Source organism: Bos grunniens, chromosome 21 (assembly GCF_055505025.1).
Source record: "Bos grunniens cultivar Pamir isolate PY7600 chromosome 21, Bosgru_T2T1.0, whole genome shotgun sequence".
Taxonomy (NCBI): Eukaryota; Metazoa; Chordata; class Mammalia; order Artiodactyla; family Bovidae; genus Bos; species Bos grunniens.
Window position 1 is genome coordinate 28,330,460 of NC_141185.1, and position 19,240 is coordinate 28,349,699.

At 38.1% G+C, this 19,240-nt stretch overlaps 1 protein-coding gene across 14 annotated transcripts in view; it reads right to left on the minus strand.

The window, feature by feature from the left end:
- The window catches only part of NUBPL (NUBP iron-sulfur cluster assembly factor, mitochondrial), a 269,591-nt gene that overhangs the window by 72,298 nt on the left and 178,053 nt on the right, over positions 1-19,240 (minus strand). For 13 of the 14 annotated variants that reach the window (XM_086363699.1, XM_086363697.1, XM_086363707.1 and 10 more), the window contains one exon: positions 13,850-13,943. In XM_086363699.1, the coding sequence (XP_086219825.1) occupies positions 13,850-13,943 (94 nt within the window). Of the gene's footprint in view, positions 1-12,752; positions 13,172-13,849; positions 13,944-19,240 lie in introns of those variants that run through there. The other variant, XM_086363706.1, reaches the window with a different exon arrangement.

The window sequence follows — 19,240 nt, forward strand, 5'->3', positions numbered from 1 at the left end:
AATCTTTAACATCTAAGACAAAGTGCAAAAATTTTTAAATGATAGATTGTGAATCTCATCCTTTTTCTACATATAAATGTTTAATAGATTTAAAAGTAGTTTTTAATATGAATCTGACTATCCCTTGGCCATTAACTATTCATTGAACTTTAAGATATTAAGGAATTTTAGCTGTCAGGCATATGATGAACAAAGTGCCTAGAAATTCTTCAAGGATAAAACTGAATGAACGATATCAGAAGGGTCCCATCAAAACACAGGCTGGATAAATCAAGGAATTATCAGATAAGTTGTTCTAGACAGAATGATTCTGATATCTACATAAGAATCATTTGGGGAAGTTTTTCAAATCCTGGGTCTTTCCATGTCATAGTTTAAAAGTTGTTAATTCTTAGGCTATTTCCTTAAACTGTTAACTGACACATTATAATTTCTACCTATAATATATGTTGACACAAATACAGGGGCCCTGTTTCTTAAATTTAATTGGAAACATTATTGTTCATTAACCAATAGCATTATATTTGCTTTATAATTTGATTCCCAAACTAACAAAGACTGAAGTTTCAGACTGAATACCAGGAGAGTCCTTAAAGATAAAATACTGGAATACAATTCCTGGTCTTTAATCCTTGGCTACAATTTGCCTAACAAACAACAACAAAAAAATATTTTGGAAAGAATTTTTATAATTTGATGGATAAAACAGTAATTCTCTTCTTCATCATGTGATTATTTGCCAAATATCCATTAATTATAACCCTGCCCAACATTTTTATGGAAATACACCAGGGGAGAAATCCAAAACTGACTGTCTCCTTTAGTTTCACACTACAAACCAAAAACATAATGAAGATTTACTATCTCTGAATACTAGGGAAATCTATGACCTAAGTCTGCCACCTATCAGGTATAAGCATGCTTTAAGCTTTACAATTTGAGGTAATTACAAATTGTACAATGTAGGGAGAAAATAGCACTAAAATCCAAAGCAGCCAAATATGGCCCATGGTAATTTACTTAATGAAGGCAACAATATGTTTCTGATCCGTTCATGTAATAAAAACTACTGTTGGGCTTCTCCAGTGACTCAGTGATAAAGAATTCCCCTGCCAATACAGGAGACACAGGTACAATCCCTGATCCGGGAAGATCCCACAGGCTGTGAAACAACAAAACCCATGGGCCACAGCTGTCGAGCCTGCGTTCTAGAATCCAGGAGTCCAACTACTGAAGCCCCTTGCTTGCCCTAGAGCCCATGCTCTGCAATGAGAGAAGCCACCGCACTGAGAAACCTGCACGTCACAACTAGAGAACAGACTCCGCTTGCCACAGCTAGAGAAGAGCCTGCAAGGCAACAAAGACACAGGACAGCCACAAATAAAGACAAAATACAATTTTATACGCACACACACACACACACACACACACACTACTGTCAAAATGGGCAGTCAAAGAGTATTACTGTAAAAGAGATAACTGAATAGCCCAAGCTGGTGGTGGGAAAAATACAAGTGTGGGCTTGGACTGGCATCTACGATGAGTGAATAGGAGTTCAGTTAATGTGGCAAAAGGCCCACTGCCTTTCATAAGCAATAAATGCCCTTCACTTTAAATGATGACTGAAATATTAAGGTGGCCCAATTTAAAATTCCCATCTCATCTCATTTAAGCGAATAAGAGGCAGAAAGGCCTCGGGCTTTCCTTCTATCTGTAGCGTCCAGACAGGAAGGGCTCCAGACAGGAAGAAAGGGCATAACCTCATTTCCATAATGCCATGCCAGTCTGCTAGTGCAGCTTGAGTCCGTGGATATTCAGCATATTGTCTAGCTGCCTACTCTGCCACACGCAGTAGCTTCTCCCTCCTTGTGGGAAAGTAATGAAGACAGCACCCACATGAGGACCACCTGGCTGCTTTCTATGCCCTTCCTTGGAAGTAAAAGAAAGAAGACCAAGAAGGGATCATGTACCGCCCTCACGAGTGTTCAGTCTTTGTCCCTTCTATTTTAAGAATCATTTCCAGAAGTTTTATTCCTGCATCTATTTTTATTTAATAAAGTGAAGGAGAACTTTTTTTTCATAACTCTATCCTATCAAAATAAGCCCTTCAATCCATTACTCCCCACTGCAACAAAATATACTTAACATCACAGTTTATCTCCAATATAAATATTCTGTTCATTAATTTGACGATAGTAAAATTTTGACATCTGATAGCATGAATTTTCACTAATTTGACTGTACTGAAATCTGTATTAGCTTCAAACTTTCAGAAGGCAGGAATCTTTGTGCTTCATCAATCACAAGTCACTAATTCACAGTTATAATGACAACCATGAAGGAAAAAAAAAGCTGTTTTGATTATTTTCCACTTGCTATGCTCCACTTCCTTCCTCTCCCTCTTTCCCAAGCTCTGCTTCATTCTCTGTCCTGATCAACCCAGGTAGCTGACCTGTGTGAATTCTAGCGCCTGAATTTCCTTATCTTCTGGCTTTCGGGGATCTGCCATAGCAGGTACGCAGGGCACAAAGCTGTGAGAGGAGAAAAAGGTGGGACCACTGTAAGTACCACACACACTGCTTCCTCTCTGTCTTGCAGAAGTTCTGCCCTTGCTTGCATTCCTCTGTGGTCAGAGCTCCCAACAAACAGCCCCTCTACCATGACTTCAGCAGTCGCCAGGTCTCACTAACAGGCTTCACCCTCTGTTCCTTCAGGCAGACAGTCAGTAAAAATTCCTGACTGTCACCAGCCTCTGGGTATTTCTCCATCCCTTGTTGGTTTCCTGATTGTTGCCCACACCTCGGTAACTAATCCCTTCATTAAACTCACTCTGTTAATTCTTTTTAAAGTGTGTCACCTCTTTCCAGCTAGGACCCTGACTAATACAGCACCTTAATATGAGTCACTAAAACTCTCTAGTCTCTCAAAAAACAAAAATATGCTTCACAGATTTCATGAGAGGCATAAATTCTTCACTTAATTCCAAGAGTCAGTCATCTAACAAAGCAAGAAAAATATTTTAGGCAACATCTATTAGAATTCAAATAGTAACATGGTGCCTATATTTTCAGACTTTCAAGGAACTTATAATGTTTCTCAAAGAAATATTAATCCTCTTCCATTATGGAGAGCAGTTAAGTGTTCGATAATTCCCAAGAGTACATCACTATGGATTAAAACAAAAACAACAACACTACACGTCAACACTGGAATATACCCAACTCAATATATGGCACCAACTAATTTACAACAAAACAAACAGCAAGCAAAAACTCAGCAAACTGTGCAACAAAAAAAAAAAAATAAGAAAAATAACACAACAAAATTGTCACTGATAACTCTGGCTTCTCCTTTTGACAGGTTCAACAAGACAAGAGCAAATGCAAGGACTATAATTGATTATTTCTCACCCTCTATTCTGTCCCTTTTCCCTCTAGAAATTACTACAGCTACTAGATATTTGCAGTATATAATGATTCAGTAGTCCACGGAAGCTCAAATTTAAATCATTAGCTACTAATACTGCTGCCAACACATTTATCACTATTTTTGCTACACAACACTCTTAACAAATAAGAGGAGGATTTTTTTCTTTAAAGTTTCCTCTTATAATGAGCTTGTCATCTATCCTATGGAACAAAATGGAACACATAATAAGACTTGCTAATTAGCACTCGGAAAGAAGATCTTTTACTTGTACAGGTCTGTCTCCATAAATTTTGCAAAATGATGTCTCTTTACAAGCATAAAACACAATTTCATTCTCAACATGGGTTGGAGAAATGCAAAGTTCATATAAAGATTCCTAATTCACAACATTTCACACCCCCCCAAAAAAAACTCTTCTAAAGTGTTCAAGTAGTTTCTAAAAATGACTATACATTTATATAGAGCTTTTATGTTCATTATCTCATTTGCTCCTTCTAAGTCTATGGGGTAGGCAGGTATTCCACACATAAAGATAATCACATATTTAGTCCCTTGCCAAATGTCCCTGCAAGTAAATAAAAGAATTTCTTATCACCTTCAATGGAGCAGCACTAGTGACTCTCATCCATAATTTTATACAGAGCCTGTTGTTGTTATTGCTGTTTAGTCACTAAGTTGGTCTACTCTTTTGCAACCCCTTGTCCGTTGGATTTCCCAAGCAAGAATACTGGAGTGGGTTGCTATTTCCTTCTCCAGGAGATCTTCCCAACCCAGGAATCGAACCTGCATCTCCTGCATTACAGGTTTACCTGATTCTTTACCCCTGAGCCACTTGGGAAGCCCATAATACAGAGCCTGCATGTAACCAAATAACAAGTGCCCACATGTATACTATTATCCCAGACACCAAAGAAAAGTTAGTATCAAAAGATATCAACTAACCACAAGTATGTTATACATAACACAAGAAAAAAGATAGCATAAAGAAATCCCTAAAATGAAAATGTTTTTCCCTCAAAGGAAGAATTAAATAAAATCTATGTTGCTTTTGAACTGTGATATTGGAGAAGATTCTTGGGAGTCGCTTTGACTGCCAAGAGATCAAACCAGTCCATCCTAAAGGAAATCAGTCCTGAATATTCATTGGAAGGGCTGATTCTGAAGCTGAAACTTCAATATTTTGGCCACCTGATGCAAAGAACTGACTCATTGGAAAAGACCCTGATGCTGGGAAAGATTGAAGCAGGAGGAGAAGGGGACAACAGAGGATGAGATGGTTGGATGGCATCACCGACTCAATGGACATAAGTTTGCACAAGCTCTAGGAGTTGGTGATAGACAGGGAAGCCTGGTGTGCTGCAGTTCATGGGATCACAAAGAGTCGGACACGACTGAACAACTGAACTGACTGATGTTTTTAAAGGTAATGCTTTAACTGATACACAGAAAAGAGCTCCCAGGTAAAAGCAGCTGGGTTAGGAGAGATCACAGGAATGAGTTAGATAAGGGGGCACATAAACAGTGACAACTAGTCAACTAACTTTGTCATTTATTCGATCAATATTAATTGCATAAGCCATTGCCCAAGATACTCTAAGAAATACTATAATAAGTGGGGAAAAAATCATTGCATTCAAGCAGCTTACCACCTAGTTGGTAAGATAATACCAACACAGATAAAACACTCATTCACTGATCAACATTTCCTGAGTGATTACAGGAAGGCACTGAGTTCGGCCCTGCAAGAAACACAAAGATGAATGAAGCAGAGGCTTTACTCTCAAGAGTGTAACAGTCTGGTAGAGAAGATAACATAGTTATGTAAGTTTTGAATACAGAACATAAGAAGTGCTATAGAAATCGTTCAAATAAAATGCTATGTGAATTCCAAAGAGAGATAAAGGGTTTCTAACTGGGAGACTAGGGGAAAATGGCAAGTAGTAGCCATTAGAATAAAGAGTAAGCAGGACCAGGGTACCCAGTGAATGGGAAAGGAAGACATTCTAAGTGAGGGTCAACTGTGTCTTATATTAGAGAAAGTAAAGGTAGGAAAGAAGGGCAGTGGGTATGTAAGGTTTAGGGGGAGTAATCCCAGGTTATACGAAGGAGTTTAGTGGGAAAGAAAAGGAAGTCGAATCATAGCGGGGCTCAATTGAGAGTTGTAAAAGTTTCTGTGGTTTGTGGGATATGGGACATAAGAAAAAGTATAACACAGAGTATCCTAAAAGAGTTCTAAAGTCAATGATAAGAAAAAAGGAAAATGAGGTTCATAATTAGAGAAAGATAATTCAGGTAGGTCTAGAAGGGCAGACATGATTCTGTCAGGCTGTTCCAGATTATATGAAGTGATGAAAGCCATGATTCAAGCCAGGCCAGTAAGTCTTTGGTTGGTGCCCTTCCCTCTAAATCCTGGGAACTGGCTCAATTTTAGTATTTACTTAGAAATGTTAGCTATGAAATGACCATGGCCTGAATAAAACTACACTTCAGGACCTAAGCCTGTAAGAAATATACATATACAGAGACAATCACCAATGCACTTGTCCCCTCAACATCCCCTCATATCCTTTCTGGTGTGTTTCTGATATGTCCGGCTTGCTCTGTTTTTCTCATTATAAAATTAAGACATGTTCACTATAGAAAATCTAGTCTTCTCACTGCTATTAACTTTAACATTGACATAATAAACCATCATTGTATTAACACCAAGAGCTGCAATTCTATACTGAGAGCCAGTGTGCCTGGAAACCAGCCAAAGGCCCATGACCAGTATGACCAGCCCCAAAGACAACACCAGTCTTCCCAAGAATGATTTGGAGGTCTCCTAGGGCGTCCCTGGTGACTCAGATGGTAAAGAGTCTGCCTGCAACGTGGGAGACCTGGGTTCCATCCCTGGGTCAGGAAGATCCCCTAGAGAAGGAAATGGCTACCCACTCCATTTTGCTTGCCTAGGAAATCCCATGAACAGAGGAGCTTGGCAGGCTGCAGTTTATGGGGTTGCAAAGGGTTGGACATAACTGAGCGACTAATACTACTTTCCTAAAGCCCAAAGGAGACTGCTTCTAGACTGCCTTCAGGTCTTCCCTAGGATGTATAAAGAGGCCCAAAGCAATCTTTCAGGAGTCAGAAACAAATAAGCAAAAGCCTTGAATGCAGGAGAAACCAATCTAGACCACTGGTTGGATACTCACCACATAGGGTGCATGGGTTTAGACATATTCACAGACAAGTTTATTTTTATTAGAGATAACTTAGATTAGAATATTTACAGCCTAAATGGGTTGAATGGACTAGAACTAAACTTAGTAAATCCATCAGTCAAATATTGCTGGGTTTTCTACTAGGGCAGCATGATGTAGAGCTTGACAGTATAAGCTTTAAACTCAATCAGAACTAATAAAACCTCTGCTATGACTCATTGTAACTGTGTGGTCTTGAGAAAGTTACTTAGCCCTTCAAAAATTTAAGAAAATAGACATAATATAACACCTGTGATCCTCAAATAAAAAACTAACACATGGAAAACTGTCATTAAGTGGCAGTTTGTTAATAACAGCCAATCATCATGGTATCTGTTTACACAGAAATGTATTGTCTTTAAAGAATGAGTGTTTTCTCAGAAAAGGAAACCATAAACAAAATGAAAAGACAATCTATGGATTGGGAGAAAATATTTGCAACTGATACAACTGACAAGAGCTTAACTGTCAAAATGTATAAACAGCTTATACAACTCAACAACAAAAAACCAAATAACCCTATTTAAAAATGGGCAGAAGACCTAAATAGACATTTTTCCAAAGAAAACAAACAGATGGCCAACAGGGCCATGGAAAAGATGCTCAAACTGCTAATTATTAGAGAAATGCAAATCAAAATTACAATGAGATACCACCTCACACCAGTCAGAATGTCCATTATTGAAAAATCTACCAATAACAAATGCTGGAGAGGATGTGGAGAAAAAAGGGCACCCTCTTACACCATTGGTGGGAACGTGCGTTGGTGAAGCCACTATTAAAACCAGTATGGAGGTTTCTCAAAAAGCTAAAAATAAAGTTGCCATATGATCCAGCAATCCTACTCAGGCCTATATCCAGAAGAAACTATAGTTCAAAGATATATGTGCTATGTTCACAACAGCACTATTTACAATAGTCAAGACGTGGAAACAGCCTAAATGTCCATCAACAGATGAACGGATTAAGAAGATGTGAGATATATATATTATATATTATATATATATGCAGGAGTTAATAGTCAGCCACCTGTTGCTCTGGCTAAGCCATGAGAAAATCACCATGGGAAAAGAATAAAAGCAAAATACAGCAATACAGCATAACCCAAATAAAAGTACATTGGGTTGATCAGTTGGGGTTGTCATGCCCTGCTAAGCTAAGGAAAAACACAGTGTGGACCTTGGAACACTGGGTCAGAGCAAGTCCAGAATGCTGCTTGTGCACACACTAAGATGTTTTCCCAAGGCATATGCGGGTCTATGACCTCCAGCTAGGTGATACCCCTTGTACAAAAAATAACAAAGATAGTTTAAAGTAATCAATAAAATGGGAGACGTGACTGGGAACACAGGAGGCTGACTTCATTGCAACACAACAGATACTTTCTGCTTGCCAAGACACTAAATAAAAGTGATGTGGCTCCAAGGAACAGGGCTCTTGATCTAAGAGGTCTTGAGTCCACCGGTCCCATCTTTAAACCTTTAACTCTGTCTCTCTTTTTTTTAAATTTTATTTTATTTTTAAACTTTACAATATTGTATTGGTTTTGCCAAATATCAAAATGAATCCACCACAGGTATACATGTGTTCCCCATCCTCAACCCTCCTCCCTCCTCCCTCCCCATACCATCCCTCTGGGTCGTCCCAGTGCACCAGCCCCAAGCATCCAGTATCGTGCATCAAACCTGGACTGGCGACTTAACTCTGTCTCTAGTTTCTTTTTCCCAAACTGCGTCAACCACTTTCGATCCCTACCTGCTGTGCTGGCTGTACACACACACACAGATATATACACTCAGTGGTTTTAGTCATGCATGCCAGGCTCCTCTGTCCATGATATTTTTCCAGCAAGAATACTGGAGTGGGTTGTCATTTCTTTCTCCTACATACACATACATACACACACACACACACACACACACACACACATATAGGGGTTCCTGGGTGGCTCAGTGGTAGAGAATCTGCCTACCAGTGTAGGAGACACAGAAGAGGTGGGTCAATCCCTGAGTCTGAAAGATTCCCTGGTGGAAGAAATGGCAATCCACTCCAGTATTCTTGTCTTGAAAATCCCATGGTCAGAGAAGCCTGGGAGGCTACAGTCCATGAGGTCACAGTCAGTCAGACGTGACTGAAGCAACTTAACATGTGTATATATATATATATATATGAATATTACTCAGCCATAAAAAAGAATGAAATAATGCCATTTGAAGCTACATGGATGGACCTAGAGATTATCATACTAAGCAAAGTAAATCAGAAAAAGAAAGAGAAATACCATACGATATCACCCATATGTGGAGTCTAAAACACAACACAAACAAACATATTTACAAAAGAAAAACAGACTCACAGACATAGAGAATAGCTGGTGGTTGCCAAGGGGAAAGAGGGATGTGGAAGGGATGGAGTAGGGGAGTTTGGGGTTAGCAGATGCAAACGACTATATGTAGATCAACAAGATCCTACTGTACAGCACAGGAAAACTACATTCAATATTCTGTGGTAAACCACAACAGAAAAGAATATGAAAAAGAACATATGTATGTGTATAAGTGAATCACTCTGCTGTACAGCAGAAACTAATACAACATTGTAAACCATCTATACTTCAATTCTAAAAAAAAGAAAAAAGAATGAGTGCTTTTGACCTACTTTTTTTAAATTATAAAAATATGCACATTTGTTAAAGAAAATTTAGAAAATACTGATAAACGAAAATTTTAGTGTTATAGTCCAGATATAGCTAAGTTTCTGTATTTTTGAAAGCATCTTTACTACCTGGTCCGATTGTTTTTTTAATGGATCAGAATCGGGAAGTGAAATATACATTAATTTTCCATAACAGAATTATGGAACACTAGAATTTTCATTTTCAGATCTCTTTCCTGAGACAAGACAAGACAAACTAGGTATGGCACGATCTTAAAATGCTCCCCAATGCACTGTTTATTCTTTAAACCTCATCTCCATGAAGTGTTCTACAAATCCCTTCAAACCTATAATCTCTTCTTCCTTTGATCCTCCGTGTGTGTGTGTGTGTGTGTGTGTGTGTGTGTGTGTGATTCACTCAGTTGTGTCCGACGCTTTGCGACCCCATGGATTGTAGCCTACCAGGGTCCTTTGTCCATGGGATTCTGCAGGCAAGAGTACTGGAGTGGGCTGCCATTCCTCCATACCATGGGGTTTATATCTCTCAGATTACTTCTTCGTACTCCATATTATAGCTATCCATGTTTCTTTTCTTACCCGCCACTCCCTCTCCTTGCCCTTCTCTTTGCTCTATCTCCTAAGACTGGGACTTCTAGTTTTCAAGTATAAGTGATATACAATAATATATACAGGTGTGTAATACAGTGAGTCACAATTTTTAAACTTTATGTTCCATTTATAGGTATTATAAAATATAATATCCTTGTAGCTTATATTATACATAATGTTTTGTATATCTTATTCCCTACCCTTATGCTGCCTCTCTCCACTTCCCTCCCTCAACTAGTAACTACTAGTTTGTTCTCTATATCTGTAAGTCTGTTTCTTTTTTGTTATATACACTAGTTTGTTGTATTTTTGGGATTCCACATAAAACTGATATTGTACAGTATTTGTCTTTCTCTGTCTGACTTCTTTCACTTAGCACAATACTCTCCAAGCCCATCCATGTTGTTGGAAATGGCAAGTTTTCATTGTTTTTTTTTGTTGTTGTTTTTTACAGCTGAGTAGTATTCCATTGTGTGTATGTGTGCACACATATGTGTACATAGATATATATACATACTCACCACATCTTCTTTACCCATTCATCTATTGATAGCATTTAGGTTGCTTCCATATCTTGGCAATTGGAAATAATGTTGCTATGAACACTGGGGTGTGTTTGTCTCTTTGAATTAGTGTTTCCATTTCTTTCAGATATGTATCCAGGAGTGGAACTGCTGAGTTATATGGTAGTTCTATTTTCAGTTTTTTGAGAAACCTCCCTACCGTCTTCCCCAGTGGCTGTACCAATTTACATTCCCATCAACGGTGTACAAGGATTCAGATGGGACTTTTAACCTGAGGACAGTGAACCTTCTGAAATTATACATAAAAATTGTGTTTCTATAGGTATAAATACATTTCCATTTATACATCAAATTATCAAAAAAAGGTCCAAGAATCAAAAAAAGGTTTGGAACACTTGTCTATGGGAAAGACTTGATTTAACCATCCATGGATTCTGTACAGTGCTAAGTACCAACCTTCATATGGATAGTATTTGTTGCTTTGCAACCTCAACTATACTTCAATAAAAAATAAAAAGGGACAAAAGATAAATGAAAACAAAAACTTGAAGAAGAAGAAGCAGTAGCAACAGCAGCAGCAGCTACCTACTATGGAGTACAGCACAAACTGAGTTGATGAGTTTTTCCCAAAGGCAGATTTTAAGAATGACAACAAAATTAAGAAAGAAACACTGTTTCTTCATTTTAAAAAATAATTAAAGTTTATTATTAAATCATAAAATCAATGTTAGGTTTATGTTTAATGCAATCTTATAAATATGTTTTCCTCATTCTAGAATCATTCTCTCATCTTATTGTAAAAAATACTGTTTCTGAATGGTGCTTACCAGGGGCTGGGGTAGGAGGGAATTCAGAGTTATTGTTTAATGGGTAAAGAGCTGCAGTTTGGGAAGATGAGAAAGCTCTGGAGATGGATGGTGGTGATGGCTGCACAATGTGAATGTACACAATGCTACTGAACCGTCATGCACATTTGACCAAAATTCTAAAAACATTGCTTTTTATTCTCATCTAACATACTGAAAAGCAGAGACATTACTTTGCCAACAAAGGTCCGTCTAGTCAAGGCTATGGTTTTTCCAGTGGTCATGTATGGATGTGAGAGTTGGACTGTGAAGAAGGCTGAGCACCGAAGAATTGATGCTTTTGAACTGTGGTGTGGGATAAGACTCTTAAGAGTCCCTTGGACTGCAAGGAGATCCAACCAGTCCATTCTGAAGGAGATCAGCCCTGGGATTTCTTTGGAAGGAATGATGCTGAAGCTGAAACTCTAGTACTTTGACCACCTCATGCGAAGAGTTGACTCATTGGAAAAGACTCTGATGCTGGGAGGGATTGGGGGCAGAGGAGAAGGGGACGACAGAGGATGAGATGGCTGGATGGTATCACTGACTCGATGGACATTGAGTCTGAGTGAACTCTGGGAGTTGGTGATGGACAGGGAGGCCTGGCGTGCTGTGATTCATGGGGTCGCAAAGAGTCGGAAACGACTGAGTGACTGAACTGAACTGAACATTAATTACCTATTACAGGGTAGACTCTTCATCAAAGGTAAGAAATAGAGATACTAGTTAAATTTTAGGATATTATAAAGAAATCCTCAAAGGAGAAGTAAATCTTAACCTCAATCTACACATTATTTGTTTTAGAGTATAAGCACAAATTAAACAGGATGATATAATCATAAATCCTATCCAGATAGAGGGGCTATTATCTGAATAAACAAAGGAAAATTGCTTAGGGACATCCGTTTATCTGTGTGAAGTAAATTAAACTTTTTCAAGGTACCAATTCACAACTCAGGGAATAAATAATAATTTAGCTCAACTTTATCAATATTATCCACATAAATAAGAGTTTTGGAATCTTGCAACAGGCATTTCAAAGTTCAAGGAGTACAACTTATTCAATAAACATTTAGCGATTACTCTTGGTATTTAAAAAATAAAAGTCCCAAAACTACTTTAAAAAGAAAAAAATACAGACTATTTAGAACTCTGACTACAGAAAGGACAAATTACTTTCCTGTTTTACTGCACTTTACTCCCATCTCATGCATTATAATTTGCCCCAACAAAGTAAAAGCCTCAGGCTCCAGAAAGGTTATAAATCTAATTAAAATATCAAAAGCAGTCATAATTATTAGTAATATCATAATGATATTTTCAAAGAATATATCAGATCAGATCAGATCAGATCAGTCGCTCAGTCGTGTCTGACTCTTTGCGACCCCATGAATCTCAGCACGCCAGGCCTCCCGGTCCATTACCAACTCCCGGAGTTCACCCAGACTCACGTCCATCGAGTCAGTGATGCCATCCAGCCATCTCATCCTCTGTCGTCCCCTTCTCCTCTTGCCCCCAATCACTCCCAGCATCAGAGTCTTTTCCAATGAGTGAACTCTTCGCATGAGGTGGCCAAAGTACTGGAGTTTCAGCTTCAGCATCATTCCTTCCAAAGAAATCCCAGGGCTGATCTCCTTCAGAATGGACTGGTTGGATCTCCTTGCAGTCCAAGGGACTCTCAAGAGTCTTCTCCAACACCACAGTTCAGAAACATCAATTCTTTGGCGCTTGGCCTTCTTCACAGTCCAACTCTCACATCCATACATGACCACAGGAAGAATGTATATATATTATCAAATACCTAGTTTCTAAACTTTTTGGTGACTGTCCATGATAGCTCCTGGTTATTTATTACCAACAAATAACAGATCTGAAAAGACATTTTAAAATTCCATTATTTTCCTCAAAGTCTTATATGTATATAAGAGAGATTTACAGAGAGATTTACAACTATTTTTGCATTGGAATCCAGGAAAATCCTTAGAAACAGGTTCAATATAAAAGCTAATACTAATATTTAAATTCCATTGCATAAAAAGATATCCACTACCATACTGAAGTGTTATATATTTTGTATTTGATGTAAACAAACATGTTTATTGCTCTCAACTTTAACATTAACTAATTGGCAGGATATAAAATTTTCCCATAGTTGTATTTATTAAAAAGCCAAATTTTCCCAGTATTTATTCTTACTCAATATTCATTCAATAAATATTACTGAGTGCCTGCCACATATCAGGCACTATGCTGTAAGTGCTGAACAACTGTGAACCAAAAAGCCAGGTTTTAACTAAATAATACTTAAGCATTACTTCTTTTCTAAAACACAGACTAACATAACTACCTTTTCAAAGTGTCTTTCTTTATATTTTTGTTTGGCAGTTCTTTGCAACTTTTGTTCATGAATCTGATTTCTAAAGGTAAATTTATAAATGATAATGTTTTTAAGACACAAAAATGTTTGCCTGTCATAGAGTTTGTTTTACTGTATGACAATAACAAAACATCAAGGATAGCACAAATTCCATTTAACTGTAAGAGTTACCTGAAATGGGAATATTCTGTGAGACTGATAACTGCACGTCTCCAGTTCCTGGTGGCATGTCAACAACCAGATAATCCAGTTGACCCCAATCTACCTAAAAGCCAAGATGACACAAATAATATCACTATAAAAACAAATGTGGTGAATAGTGATGTAAACAAAAAAATGAATTCATGACAAATCTAAAATAATAGATAGCTTTCACTTTCTAGAATAATGAAATAATAACAAATCTAAAATAAGATTACTAAGTGCCAGGGACTATGCTAAGGGCTGATATGGACGTATAAGAAACCATCTTTGCTTCTAGCAGAGCTTCTCTGACCAATAAGGTTAAGTTTTCAGATGATCCCACAAAACACACACAATACCATAATGATGATATCATTGCACAATGGACTTCGGGACCAATAATCTATTTTCACTGAGAACAGCCCTAATTTTACCTAAGGAGGTCTTAGCTTTTTGTCCTTCAAGTTTTTTTTTTTGTGTGTGTGTGTGTAATAAAGTTTTATTAAAGTATAAAGGAGATAGACAAAGCTTCTGACATAGGCATCAGAAGTGGGTAGAAAGAGCACCCACTTGCTAGTGTTAGCAATGGAGTTATATACTCTCCAGTGAATTCAAAGAATGTCTGGAGGTTGTAAAGACCTCACCAGACCTACTCCCATAATTTACATTTTAAGATAACAGGATTAGCCAGAAGGTTTAATCCAGAGATTGTCCTCAGGCAGGATACATAATCCTAAGGAATGTAGAGGGAAAAAAAGTTTGTCCTTTCTCCTGCCTCAAGAATTTCAGACCCCTCTCTCCTTGGGGACCCCTAGACTTCTTATCAACCTGCCTAGGAAATGACTCTTTCATTCCCCCCTTTTCTTTTAGGAGAATTGTGTTGCCAAGGGAAAGGGGTGTCATTTTCATTCCATAACTACTTCCTGCTGCTTAGGGGTGTGGTCCCTAAATTGTTGAGGCAACATATTCTCCTAACCCTCATATTGAGGGTCTCTGATGCAGCGGCCCCAAGTAATAGTTGGAGGAGCCTATGGCACTCGTAGGAGCTTGGACAACCATTTGTAAATTAAAAGCTTTTAGACGGTTAGAAAACCCCATTATACAGTTACAGACATAAGGCAAAACAGTCATTAAACCAAGTTAAAATCAAAATGAAAAGTCACATTATGTCCATAGATACGTCAGTCCATCTTAAGGTTGTTAGATGTCATCAGTTTAAGAAGAGGCATCACATGCGATTGTTGTTGAAGGTGTTTGCAGACTTGGAGAAAGTCTTTTCCTTGAAGTGGAGATGTCCACCACAGGAAGCCTTCCACTGATGAAGAGGGGAGCACCCCACAGACCCAGCAGTTAGACTGATTGTGAAATGCTGCGTAGGAGTGAACCCAGGATAGGAAGGAATTGTCTTGAGGATCAAACAGCAGACTCAGGATTTTTGGAGTCAGCAGAAGTAGGCTCACATAGATTATCAGGCCCATCTTTTGGCTCGTCCAGACAGTCCCATTACGGAAGTGGATCAGGAAGAAAGTGGCCAGGGGCTTCAAGAAGCACGGAGTAAGTTGCCCCAGTATCATGTCCTGAAGAATCCTGGACGAGCCCCCAAGATGAAAGGTTGTTGCTGAATCACTCAAAGACGCCGGGATTCTTGGCCTCCGGAGGAGAAGAATTCAATCCGGGGCCAGAGATGAGGCTTGATAGCTCGGAGCTTTTGTGTAATAAAGTTTTGTTAAAGTATAAAGGAGATAGAGAAAGCTTCTGACATAGACATCAGAAGAGGGTAGAAAGAGCACCCCAGAAGGGGGTAGAAAGAGCACTTTGTTTCCTGTATCAGATCCTACTAAAATTTTTAATGTTTATTATTTTTTCTTCATATAACACACTAATAATGAAAACTGAAACTTGATAAGAAAATTTTATAAATATAACTAGATTTCCAAACTATTAGCATTTGATTATTTCTTTTCAGTCACTTTTCTAAGTATCTATACCTAGAAAAATGTTCAGCCTCAATTAAATAGGTATCAAGGATACTTTGGGGCTTTCCTAGTGGTTCAGTTGGTTTTTAAAGAATCTGTCTGCAATTCAGGAGACCTGGGTTCGATCCTTGGCTCAGAAAGGTCCCCTGGAGAAGGAAATGGCAACGCAATCCAGTATTCTTGCCTGGGAAATCCCATGGACAGAGGAGCATGGCAGGCAACAGTCCATGGGGGTCCCAAGAGTCAGACACAACTTAGCGACTAAACCACCACCACCACCAAGGGTACTTCAAGCTCTTTTCTCCTTAAATGGTTCTTCCTTATGAATCCCCAGTTTCAGCAAATGGCTGTAAGGTCCTCTCAGTTGTCTAATACAAAGACTTGGGATCATACTTAACTTGTTCCCTTTCCCTCACCATTTATATTAAACTTTCTAAAAAATCTATGAAATGTATTCACTTCTCCTTCTGCATGGCCAAGAACCCAACATGAACCACAGTCATTTATCACCAAAATCTCCCAACCAATTTCCTTGTATCAGCATTGCCCATACAGTCTATTCTTAATACCACAGACAAAAATGATTTGATAGTGCAGTGTTTTTTTGTTTGTTTGTTTAAAACTCCTCCATTGCTTTTAGAATAAAGGCTGAGCTTAAGCTTTAGAACTTCTACCTGGTCTTCTTTACTTGCTAATTCCTCCTCATTCTTGAGGCTGCAGCTTGAAAATCACTTCCCATAAATTTCATTAAAGATTAGATATGCTGTTCCTATTATGTAGGAACAATTCTTCTAATCATTTGTTCATTCATTCAACCAACAATATTTACTGAGTATCTACTCTATATCAGGCATTGAGCAAGGTAATTAATAATTGAATAGTATCATGGTCCCTAGTCTCACAGAATTTACAGTACAGAGGGAGAGAAATATTCAACACAAAATGATATAACCTGTGCAAAAAAGGTTAGTGAGAGAATTGAAAGATCAACATAGCTGAAGAGCAGTGCAAGAGGAAAGATGGCATTCGTTTACTATCTTTTCAGTATCTATCTTCTCATGAAACTGTAGATGACTTAGAATATCTAACATAGAATGGACACATAGGAGACGCTCAAGTTTTCTTTCAAGGAATGGATGAATAAATACACACATGCAAATACTTAACATTTTTTAAAAAGGAAATGGAAATTATACTGTGTATCCTGCTTCTTAAAACTTAATAATGTGAAATAAGCCTTTTCCACAAAGTCAGATATTCTTAAAATATGATATTGGGTCTGATGGATTCATTTATGTTTTAACACATTTTTTCAACATATATTTACTGAGAAAAGAAATGATTCCAGGCACTGTTCCAGGTGGTGAATAGACAGCAATGAAAAAAACAAAGTCCCAGCCACTAAGCAACTATAGTTTTAGTGAGGGAGACAGGTAGATAAACAGAAAGACAAAGAGTAAAAAGTACTACAAAGAAAACAAGCATCCCTTTCTATGCAGAATTACTTGGTTCCTGATTTGGATATATCCAGATCAAACAGCAAGAAACATTTTAAAAGTCTTCAATTTCTGAGTTTCAGAGAGCGGGCAGTAAGAGTTCAGACAGCTAAGAATTTATCAAAGGAGTTCTTTGAGTCTCTTTAGTTCCCAGGGTCAGATAGTGAGGAACACATGAAGAAGAGAGAAAAGGAATAGAATGTGGTGTAAGGGACTACCTTCGACAGGGTGGTCAGAGTCTGAAGTGAGAAAAATAGCATGCAATTCTTAGAAAGCATTCTAGGCAGAAGCAATGGCAAGTGGAAAGACCCTGAGATGGGGATACGCTTGGTACATTCATGGAATAGCTAGGAAGGCAGCACAGCCTTTCTAAAACAGCACTCCTCCAACCATCAGTCTCTTTCCTTCTCTGAATGTGTTTTTCCTGAAAACATTTATCAATATCTGACATTATATACTGACATGTGTTTTAGGAATTCTATGATATTTCTCAATCACAAGTATTTGATACTGATTACATGACACACTTTAAGAGAATGATGAAATGATGAACATGAAGTAGTTCACTTTCAATATGGGGTTTCTTGGTTTGAAAACAGTTATCCCTAAGTTACCCATGGCCATCATCTATGAAACTATTTACAAGAATATAAGGATACTTTTCATTTTACACCCTCTACACTGAAACTCCTAGTACTGGCAAACTGACAAGCCTCTTTGTTTCAGAGGACATCAAATGACTAGCGCCAACAATTTATAATTGTTGTTCCTTGGCATTTAATCATATTTATCACATTGGCTCCAATTTCTTACATCTTTAAAGAGAATTCCTATTATATTTCCAAGGAACTAAAAATACTACACTGTTAAGGCAATGAATTTCAAATGACTCTTAAACTGAATTCAAACTCTATGGGAAAAATAAAAAACCTGGCCCAGAACCTTCATCACACATAGTAGGCATTTCACCAAGGCTTGTAGACTTGAACTGAACTCAGTATCTGATTTCTAGTTTTATGGCATTCACTAATATATCAATATATGGCTATTGATGAATATATAATAATATAAAATTAACATAACACATTATTGTTGTTCAGTCACTAAGTCATGTCTGACTTTTTGTGACCCCAATTAACAAATTATTATAATATTGAAATTAAATGTTAGTTGTTCAGTAATATCCAACTCTTTGCAACCCCATGGACTGGGGCTCACCAGTCTACTCTGTCGGGATTTCCCAGACAAGAATACTGGAGTGGGTTGCCATTTCCTTCTCCAGGGGATCTTCCTAACCCAGGGATCGAACACAGGTCTCCTGCAGTGCAGACAGATTCTTTACCAACTGAGCCACCAGGGAAGCTCTCAAGGAATACAATATTAATATATTAAAATATACTGTCTGCCAGAAAGTTCCAGTTCTCTTGTAAAAGAACTACCAAAGCATCGATTTTAGAATGATTTGGGGATTCTTTATATTCTATTCAGTGTGGATTTACTCACATAAATTATTCATTACTAAATGCAGGGAAATAAGTACTAGCAAAACACCCAGGCATCTAATTTAGTAAAACCCAGCAGCAGATCCTGGCTTCCCAGGAGACTTTATGGTAAAGAATCTGCCTGACGATGCAGGAGACGCAGATTTAATCCCTGGGTCGGGAAGATCCCCTGGAGAAGGGGATGGCAACCCACTCCAGTATTTTTGCCTGAAAAATCTCATTGACAGAGGAGCCTGGTGGGCTATAGTCCATGGGGTATCAAAGAGTCAGACATGACTTAGTAACAGAGCACACAGCACAGCAGAACACCCGGACTTTGTGTCATGGAGCACATACAACTTCGGTGGTCTTCTCTAAGAATAAGAATGCAAAGTCAGGAATGCAAAACTAGATACAAAAGTGAAT